The 9,509-nt window shown below is 57.4% G+C and overlaps 3 protein-coding genes across 6 annotated transcripts in view; 2 read left to right on the top strand and 1 right to left on the bottom strand.

Moving 5' to 3' along the window:
- FAM57B (family with sequence similarity 57, member B) overlaps positions 1 to 1,124 on the top strand; it is a 6,266-nt gene extending 5,142 nt beyond the window's left edge. For both annotated transcript variants that reach the window (XM_008584583.1, XM_008584582.1), the window contains exon 5: positions 89 to 1,124. In XM_008584583.1, coding sequence (XP_008582805.1) covers positions 89 to 376 — 288 coding nt within the window. In that variant the 3' untranslated portion in view covers positions 377 to 1,124. The remainder of the gene's footprint in view (positions 1 to 88) is intronic.
- On the bottom strand, positions 1,118 to 2,178 carry LOC103600316 (chromosome unknown open reading frame, human C16orf92). Its single transcript, XM_008584584.1, has 4 exons — positions 2,115 to 2,178; positions 1,648 to 1,806; positions 1,464 to 1,551; positions 1,118 to 1,342 (listed from the first exon to the last, which is right to left on the bottom strand). The coding sequence occupies exons 1-4, from the start codon at positions 2,176 to 2,178 to the stop codon at positions 1,321 to 1,323; spliced, it is 333 nt and encodes a 110-aa protein (XP_008582806.1). The 3' UTR covers positions 1,118 to 1,320.
- Positions 2,179 to 7,945: 5,767 nt separating this feature from the next.
- The window catches only part of DOC2A (double C2-like domains, alpha), a 5,753-nt gene continuing 4,189 nt past the window's right edge, over positions 7,946 to 9,509 (top strand). Inside the window, exons 1-3 of one of the 3 annotated variants that reach the window (XM_008584575.1) lie at positions 7,946 to 8,137; positions 8,754 to 9,027; positions 9,381 to 9,460. In XM_008584575.1, coding sequence (XP_008582797.1) covers positions 8,763 to 9,027; positions 9,381 to 9,460 — 345 coding nt within the window. In that variant the 5' untranslated portion in view covers positions 7,946 to 8,137; positions 8,754 to 8,762. Of the gene's footprint in view, positions 8,170 to 8,753; positions 9,028 to 9,380; positions 9,461 to 9,509 lie in introns of all 3 variants that reach the window. The other 2 variants (XM_008584573.1, XM_008584574.1) reach the window with 2 other exon arrangements.

Below are 9,509 nucleotides of genomic sequence, written 5' to 3'. Positions count from 1 at the left end.
GGCTGGGGGAGTGGGGGGGGGGTGGCGCTCTGCCTGGGTGGGGGGCTGGGCCGGGGACCCCTCCTGGCCAGCTGCCCTGTGCCCACAGTACAAGCGGCAGCACACGCTGCTGCACAAGGTGAATGGGGCCCTGATGCTGCTCAGCTTCCTGTGCTGCCGGGTGCTGCTCTTCCCCTACCTGTACTGGGCCTATGGGCAGCACGCGGGCCTGCCACTGCTCGCCGTGCCCCTGGCCATCCCGGCCCACGTCAACCTGGGCGCCGCGCTGCTGCTCGCCCCACAGCTCTACTGGTTCTTCCTCATCTGCCGCGGGGCCTGCCGCCTCTTCCGGCCCCGGGCCTCCTCACCGCCCTCACCCTGTCAGACCCAGGACTGAGGGCGGCGCCTGGGACCTCCCCATCCCCACCCCGCAGGGACCTGTCCCTGGGACTGATGGGGCAGTTGGAAGCCAGAGGCCTCTTGCCTGGACAGCCCCAGGACTGACAGATGGACTCAGAAGGGGGAGGGGGCACCTTCCCTTGGGCTGAGGATGGGGATCAGGTGACAGGAAGGCAGGGAGGGGGGAACCCCTTTTCCCCACAGTGTCCCTTCTTGCACGCGCTGTGCTGGAGAAGTGAAGGAAAGAAGGAGGGGCCACTTCCCACCCGCTTAGGGCTGAGGGCTTGTGGGGAGATGGTGGGGGACTCACGGGGACCAGGAGTGATAGAACGTGGGGGAGGCCCCGCTGCCAAGGACATCCAGCCCCTCTGCTGCAGACCCCTCTGTCTTGGGGAGGGAAAGGACAACTAACCAAACCTCGTGGGCCTCAGAAGGGGCCAGTTGTCCCCCGCAGCTCCTCTCCAGGGGAGGCCAGACTGAAGAATCTTATTTATTCATTTGCCCAAATTCAAACTAGTTTGTGGGGCACGGGGAGGTGGCTGCTACCCCCCAGCCTTCCCAGTGCTGAGCACCCCTGGGGCAAGGGGATGCCCTATCCCTCCCCGTTAGGCCGCACATCTTGCCCTCGGGCCCTGGCATGTCCCTGGTGCTACAGACCTCTCCAGGCTTCCTCCAGTCTGGGTTGGGGGACCCTGGGAGGTGCTTTACAGACCGCTAATAAAGACGATCTGCCTGAATGCCACCAAGGCCCTCTCTCCACCCAGTTCTTTGGGGCCAGGAAGGGAGGGAGCTGGACAGCCAGAAGAAAGATGACCACAGAAAGGCAGGTCCCCAGCTGGCTACTGAGCAGACAGGGAGGAAGACAGCAAGGGCCTTTATTTGTCAGCAGGAGCAGAGGGTGGCTTGGGCACCCAGGCCGGTCCAGGGCCCTGGTCCAGCTCTTTAGGCCCCCTTCTGGCAGCTCCTGTGGGGTGTGAAGGTCAGAGGTGGGAGGTCACACAGTGCCTCTCCCAGATTTGGGTCCTTCAGCCTCCCCTAAAGAAGGCGCAAGTGGCTGGGGTCAGGAGCATGGGGACAGGCCTCACATGTGGGTGCAGAACTGGAAAAGGATGAAGAAGAAGGCCACCACCAGCGCACCCACCAGGATGTGATGGAAGAGCCCGGAGCTGGAACCTGCCAGACAATAGCGGGAGATGGGGCCCTTGACTGCCCTCTAACTGAAGAGTCAAGGGCAGCTGTCCTCCAGGCCCCTTCTCAAGGTGGCCATACCTGAGTTAACAAAGACGACAGGTCTCTCTCCAATAAACTGGGCCACGGCCAGGAGCTTGGCTTGGTCCGAGTCTGGGTAATCAAAGAAGTCAGGTCTGTCTATGAAGAGTGGAGACTCTGCTGCTGGGGCTGAAGCCTTGGCACTCTTGGGGATGGGCGCTAGGACCCACAGCAAAGCCTGTGACAACAGTCAAGCAGACCCCTGCCCCCTACCCCATGGGTCCAGGCTAACTCAGAGCCCTGGCAGGCCACACAGCCTTAGTGTGGCTCTAAAGGGGTTGGAGTTTGTTCCCAGTGTCAGCCGAGCTCTCCGTGAGAAGGCCCATGCTGGGATGGACATGGGGTGGATGAGGGAGAAGGGTGGGAGAAAAGACAAAGAGCCAGGGTTGGCCTCCCAGCCCCCAAGGGGGCATTGCCCCTTGTCCCCGAGCCCTCCTCCTTCCCACTGCTCCCAGACAGCTTCCCACCTGTTTCTATGGCTCCCAGCTGGGCCAGCCACACCCACACCAGCACCCACTGCCACAGCCTCATGACCCCTCCACTCCTGTTATGAGTGGGGGCTCTATGATGTCACAGCCCAGAACCATTCTGATGGTGAGGGGTGAGAGAAAGTGCTAGGAGCTGGGCCCCTTCCCCCAGCCCCCAAATTAGAACAGGAGAGGCTGGGCCCACAGAGCCTTCATCTTTCAGGATGATGCTGATAAGACAGTAACAGTGGCAGCCCAGAATTTATAAATAGGAGGGACTTGTGGGGTGGTCTTGCTGAAAGCAGGGACTAAGGGGAGCTGCATTTGTACAGCAGGCCTGTTTTGCAGGGGATCAGGGCTACACACCTCCAGTTACTCCTCGGATGAACCACAGGTAGCTTTTATTGAGCACTTATTACTAGGCCAAGTACTTTATACAGACTGATTCGTTTAACCATTGCAGTAACCCTGCAAGGTAGGTGCTTGTGCCCCCATTACACAGAACAGGGCACCAAGGCATAGAGGGGAAAAGTAACACGGGCAACACACACTTCCCAAGGGTGTATATTTTCCTCCCTGAGGCTCTCCCTTGCATCGTGTCCCCAAATCTAGGGACACAAGGGTCTCAGCCATCTGCAAACCCTGTCTCAGTGCTCCGCTGAGAATGACCCTGGGTTGGGAACCAAGAGAAACAACAGGCTGTGCCCACTAGGTGGTAGCAGTGTCCTGCTGCGGGTTTCACCCCCGCCCACCCGCGGAAGGCCGGCTCTGGCACTCCAGGCTCCTGCCTTGCCCGCAGGTTGCGTCTGGTGCTGCAGGAACAGTGATCGCTGGGGAACGGGAGGCAGTCAGGGATTGTCAGAGGCAGTCCCCTGACCCATCCCGAGGCAGATCTCTTGGTCACCCACAGAGGCCTCACAGACTCTCACTGCTTCTCAGTTTCCCTTTCTGTGGCTGGTGAACATCCCCAAGCCTAGACCATCTCCCCCCTCTGTCACTTCCCAACAGCCATTTTTAGTCCTGTGGCCCCATCTCAGCTCAGAACAGTTAGCTCCCCTCTGATTGGCAGGTAAGCCTGCCTGTCACAGGCGTGTTCCTCCCCACTCAATCCCAAGGACACTTCAGGGTCTTCTTGGTTTACTGCACAGATGCCTGTTCATCAGCCTCTGACAAACCCGGTTCCATGGCTCCCCAAAGCCAGGTGTGTATTTGTGGCATGTGTAAGGTCCTCTGCTCCACAGGTGGGGGCTCCCTCTTCCACTGGATACCCGGCCTCTCCCATCTGTCCCGCATTCAGGGACCCCAAAGTCCTAGCCCACCTGTTGGCACAATAACCCTGGAGGGCACTAGCCATGATTGGCTTCTATTTCCTGAACAAGAAAAAAGCCCAAAGAGGAAAAAACAGGAAAAAGAGGAGGGAAGTGAATGTCCATGGGGCCACCTCTGGCGCTGGCTCCTGGGGGCTGCTCCCTTTCCATGTATCTCTTCTAAGAAAAAGCAACAGGGCCAGCCTGTGGCTCACTTGGGAGAGTGTGGTGCTGAAACCATGGGTTCGGATCCCTATACAGGCATGGCTGGTTAGCTCACTTGGGAGAGCGTGGTGCTGACACCACCAAGTCAAGGGTTAAGATTTCCTTACTGGTCATCTTTAAAAAAAAAAAAGAAGAAGAAGAAAAGGAAAGCAACTTAGCCAGAGCTGCAGGGCTGTGAGGAGAGTGGGTTCTCAACAACCTGTGCCTGACACTGGGCCAAGGCTCCCGCCCCAGGCCCATGCGCAGCTGCTCCTAGCGTTTAGCTGGGAGAAGGGTCCAGAGCCTGTAGCCTTTGGGGTTGATATTTTAGCTCCCTCAATTGCCTCAAAAGAATATATCTGCTCTCCCTACCAGAAAAGACCCTTTCGACTCAAGCAGTGAGTTACTCATTCATCCACCCATTAAGGAATGTATTGAGCTGCTGCTACGTGCTGGGCTGGACTCCATGTATGGCTTAGGTAGAAATTACCAGGGCCCGGGTCTCTGCCCTGCAGGATCGCAGGCAGCGAGCTCGTGAATGCACACATCCTAATAGTGACGGACAGTCAGGGGCTGACACACTTGCTGACTTCACTCCCTCACCTTTAACGTATTCTTCAACCTCTTCTGATAAGGGTTTGTCCCCACAGCATCACTGAAGCCACTTAGGTCAAGTCCACTAATGACCTCTTAATCTGCCAAATCTAATGGTTACTTCTCTTTCCATTCTGTCTGTCTCTCAACATGGTGCACCTGTCCCCTCAATCTGAGCATGGGAGCCACACACCAATTTCTGGACAACTCCTCTAGCCAGCCCTTGGGCCTTCTCTTTTCTATCTATATTCTCTCTCCCTAGGTGATCTCATCCAGTCTCATGGCTTTAAATACCATCTATATGCTGGTGACTCACAAATGTATATTTCCAGCCCAGACCTCTCCTCTGAGCTCCAGACTCCTGGATCCAACTTCCTGCTTGATGTCTGTTTTTAAGTCCAAAAACATCTCAAATGCAATAGATCCCAAACTGATCTCTTGATTCTCCTACCCCAACCTGCTTCTCTCATCTTGTCATCTCAGTAAATGCTCCTACCACTCCTCTAGATGTTCTGCTCAACACAGAAACCTAGGGATCATCTCCAGTGCCTCCCTATCTCTCACCTGACAAACCCAGTATTAAGACCAGTTGGCTCAATTTCCAACATAAATTTCAAATCCTTCTGCTTCCCTCTGCTCCAGTGCTGCCCTCCTCATTGAAGCCAACATCATGTTTCACCTGGCTTATGGCAACAGCTTTTAGTCTCGTTAATTGCTCTGTGTTCACTCTCACCCGCTAAGATCCATTCCCCAACCACCAGCCAGAACAAATGAGAACACGTGCGTCCACTACTTAAACCCTCCAGTGGCTTCCTAAGCTTCTTCCCTTTACCTGCAAGACTCTTGGTGGCCTCCCCATCCACCCACCCACCTCAGCTCTTTGCATGCCTCCCCTTCCTCTGGCCCATTCTATGCCAGGTCTGGATTGCCTCCCGGCCTTTGCACAGCCCTCTGCCTGGGATGCTCTTGTCCCACACCTGTCCTGGCTAACTCCTCCTCATCTCTCAGGTCTCCACTGAGTCAAGACTTCCTCTGGGAAGGGTCCCTGAACTACCAGGCTTTCTGATCATCCCCCATCACTGCATCAATCTTGTTGGATTGGAATTATCTGTGCATTTGTCTATCTCCCCATAAGGCTGTGAAACCAGAGATGGATGGATGATCTTGGCCCTAGTTGTACCACAATAAATATTTACTGAATGACTGGATGCATGAGTAGTGGACGGAAAGCCTTTCTGCCTCTGGACAACCAGGGCTCAGCACTGCCTGCCATTTTCCCCTGCAGTTGACTTGAGCTGTGGCCTCATCCTCACCTGCCACCACAAGGCTCTCTGGAGGCATGCTGGGCTGGGCCTGAGCTGAGAGCCACTAGAGGAAAGCCACGGACAGACAGGACTCTACAGGCTCCTTGACCAGGTTGTCCCTCCCCTCACCGCAGGCCCCTGTCACCAGGCCAAGGAGACCCTTCCACTATACTCACCAGCTGATGTCCTGGACAGCATGTCCTGTAGTCCTGCCTCTTTTCTTATCCAGGAGAGCCACAGAGGAAACCTAATGGTTGCCTTTACTTTTAAAATACACTATTTAAATGTATTCTTTGGAATAGGTAACATAAGTACATGGCACAAAATTCAAAAGGTACAAAAAGATGTACGATGAAAAGCAAGTCTTCCCTGTTCCTGCTCTATGCTGCCCCACAGCCACCTCCTCAGAGGTCAACATCATTACCATTTTCTTGTGCAGCTTTCCAGAAATAATTATGCACAAATAAAATAAGCAACTACATATAGCCCCCCTTTCCCACTCAAATGGCAGCATTCCAGACATGCTGCTCTGCACCTTGCTTTTTTAAGTTAAAATGAGATTGTGAAGATGATCCTACGAAAGTACGAAAAGATCCTCCTTTTTCCTGGCTGCATACTATTTCGTGGTATTGTGTCATAACTGATTTAACCAGGCTCCTAATCACGGACATTTCGGTTGTCTCCAATCTTCTGGAACAGTCTGCAGTTAGGAACCTTGAACTTCTATTATTTTGCTCATGGGTCAGCATTGTCAATAGGATAAAATCCCAGAAGTGGAATTTCTGGTCAAAGAGCATGTGTACCTGTCATCTCAGTGTCTACTATCAGATTGGCCTTGCAGAGGCGGTGTTCACTCACCCACAGCCTTGCCAACATGGGTGTTAACAGACACTTTTAAGTTTGCCCAGTTGACGGGTGACACATGGTATCTCAGTGTAGTTTGACTTTACATTTCTCTTACTTTAAAAAAAATTACGGTAAAATACAGATAACAAAATTGATCATCTTAGCCATTTCTAAGAGTACAGTTAGGTAATGTTAAGTACATTCATATTGTTGTGCAATCACATCTCTCTTTTAAACACAATATTTAGTGATGCAAACTTAGTGCCAGGCCCAGTCTGGGACATAGGGACTGGGAGATGAATCAGCCTCTGCTTGTTGTGGAACTCCCTGGCTGGTGGAGAAGACAGAAATGTAAACAGGCATCAACCAAACAGTGTCAGCCCAGCTGAGCCTGAGGTAGCGCTGGAACCTGGGGCGGTGGGGATGCGCTGGGAAGGCTTCCAGGAAGAGGTGACCCCTGAAGGAAGGGAGGGTCTCCCAGGTAGAGGTGGTATGTGGGTAAAAGTCCAGAGGCCTGAGATCTAGGTGTGTTCTAGGAACAGCAGATAAGTCTTCGTTGCCAGCCTGCTGTGGGCAGAGGGGGTGATCAGGTCCAGGTCTGGAGAGCCTTGAAAGCCACTGTGCGGACTTTGTCTTTTGGCGATGGTAAGTTGGGGACAAAGGATAGTGAAGATCAAAGGCTAGGGTTAGGCAGACAGGCAGGTGGCAGGGCAGGAGGGCGCGAGCGAGGTGACAGGGTTCAGGTGAGAAATGACAGCCGATGAGGAAGACGTAGGGCTCTGGGGCATTCAGAGCGAGCCTGGACGCCCCTCTCCACCTGTGGAACGAACTGGAGGTGGCAGGAGGTGCGAGTGTGGGAGTGTGGATTTCCAAAGGAGATGTCATCCCTGAGAAGAGGACACGGGCCCCTGGGGACCGGTCTGGGGCACAAGGAGAGACACCTGAACAGCCAAAGGGAGGAGGCATGAGGGAAGCCACAGCCTCAGGCTTCTGTCTCCTCCCTCAGACTGTGAGGTTCCCCAGCCCGGCTCGAGGACCCCCCAGATCCCAGGCCAGCAACAGCAGGCGGATCAGACTCCCGCCCCTTTCCCGCTCCTAGGTCACAGAGGATCTCTACGTCCCTCCCCTGTGGATATGAGGGGTGGGACAGATGCCCTTTCCTCCTCCGCGATCTCTGTGCGAGGGAGGGGCGTGAGGCTGCGGGGGAGGAGGAGGGAGTTGAGCCGGTGTCGCCATGGCAACGAGGCGGGTGGTCTGGCCTGGAGCCCGCAGGCGGGAGGCGCTGGGGGCGCCGCGCGAGGGCGGCCGGGGGCCGGGGTCTCCCGGGAAGAGTTGGGAAACACCCGGCAATTCTCGCCGTTGGGTCCCGGTGGCGCAGGGATCCCGCGTGTTAGCGAGTGTGTGTCTGCGAAGTTCTCTGGGTGAGCGTGCCGGCGCGTGTCTGGGTGTGTGCTGGGTGCGAGCGTGCACACGGGGGCACAGGCGTGTGCGCGCGCGAGCCTCCGAGTCCAGTGTGCGCTCCCGAGCGTGCCCGGGCGGGCGGGTGTCCGCGGATCCCGCCCCTCCCAGCCCCCCGCCGCCGGCGGATCCTCGCCTTCCCCCGCTCACCCCCTCCTCCCGCACTTTCTCTGCTCTCCCTCCCTCTCGGCGGCACAGCCGGACTCCGCGCTCTTCTAGCCCGCCGCCCTGGGAACCGCCGGCCGTCGCCGCCCAGCCCGCAGCCGCCGGTCCCCCAGCGCCCAGGCACCTGTCGGAGGCGCAGAGACAGGTGCAGGGGGCTGACCGGCCGGGGGCGCGAGGGTGAGGGTGAGCGTGTCGGCCCGTGTGTGCTCCGGGGGTGTTTGGCTCTCCTGCGGCTGCAATTTCTGGCTCCCCCGGAGAAAGCTAAGCTCAGCAGGAGGCATCTAAGGCAGGGGTCCCTACCTGGGCCGCGGAGGGCGGGGAACCAGGCGGGCACACAGATCCTGGGGCTGAGGGGTGGGTGACACCCTTACCAGACCAGCGCCTGGTGCAGAGGATGGACAGAGAGCCTCAGAGAGGCAGAGGCGGGACGTATGGGGCCGCTGGGGGCGTTGACAAGGCTCAGGGTCAGACTGGGGCCCAGAATGAGAGGGAGGAGCTGGGAAGATGACAAAGGGACAGCCTAGAGGTAGGTGGGCACGGCTGAGGTGGAGCCACGACCTGGTGGCAGCCCAGCCCCCGTAGAGCAAGGCTTGGGATCTGGAGGGCCCAGGCCTCCTGCCTACCCACAAGCTGACACCCAGGAACGGAGGCCAGGGAGGGCCCCACAGCGCGGGGAGGTTGCCACCAGGAGCCTATGGGTAGGTATGAGGTATGAGGAGTCAGCTCCGGGCTCAGCTCTCTCCCACCCCGTCCCCCCTCAGGGGTGCTGCATGAGGGGCCGCAGGGGCGACCGTATGACCATCAACATCCAGGAGCACATGGCCATCAACGTGTGCCCCGGGCCCATCCGGCCCATCCGACAGATCTCTGATTACTTCCCCCGCCGGGGACCAGAACCCGAAGGGAGTGGCAGGGGCTGTGGGGAGGGCCCCACTCGTCTGGCCCCCCTGGCTCTGGCCCCCCCTGCGGCCCTCCTTGGGGCCACCACGCCAGAGGATCGAGCTGAGGTGGACAGCTATGACTCGGATGATACCAGTGAGTCTGCCCAGGGTGCTAATGGGGGTCTCCACGCTTGTGCGAAGGCGTTGGGCCCTGCTGGGTGTGCGGGCAGGGGCGGGGGCGCTGCCACCACAGCTGCAGCCAGTGTGGAGATTCCAGCATCAGCAAGGCTCAATATTCAATATTTCTGCTGAGACAGTCCACCACCCACACAGCCTGGTTGCGGCTGAGCCAGGGACCCAGACACACACACGCACATGCCCACTCGGCCTCCCGCACACAAACCTGCAGGACGACAGAGACTAGACACGCACATCAGAGCCTGCCTACCGCTCTCACACACACCTGTCCTTACGCACTGCCTCAGCTACCTTTCCCCTCTCCTCCAGCCGCCCTGGGCACACTGGAGTTTGACCTTCTCTACGACCAGGCCTCCTGCACTCTGCACTGTAGCATCCTCAGGGCCAAGGTGAGCACTCCCTGCCTCTCAAGCCTTGGCTGGGGGGGGGGGGGGGGGG

This window comes from Galeopterus variegatus, unplaced genomic scaffold (genome assembly GCF_000696425.1).
Source record: "Galeopterus variegatus unplaced genomic scaffold, G_variegatus-3.0.2 Scaffold3304, whole genome shotgun sequence".
NCBI classification, from domain to species: Eukaryota; Metazoa; Chordata; class Mammalia; order Dermoptera; family Cynocephalidae; genus Galeopterus; species Galeopterus variegatus.
Note: the sequence above shows the minus strand (reverse complement) of the source record. Positions and strands in the feature narration are given on the sequence as shown.

Excerpts from the sequence above, each read along its gene's own strand:
- LOC103600316 (XM_008584584.1), bottom strand. The coding sequence starts at position 2,178 with ATGAGGCTGTGGCAGTGGGTGCTGGTGTGGGTGTGGCTGGCCCAGCTG. Across the intron at positions 1,807-2,114 it reads GCTGGGAGCCATAGAAACAG|CGCCCATCCCCAAGAGTGCC; the intron begins GTGGGAAGCTGT and ends TGTGGGTCCTAG. Across the intron at positions 1,552-1,647 it reads TGTCGTCTTTGTTAACTCAG|GTTCCAGCTCCGGGCTCTTC; the intron begins GTATGGCCACCT and ends ATTGTCTGGCAG.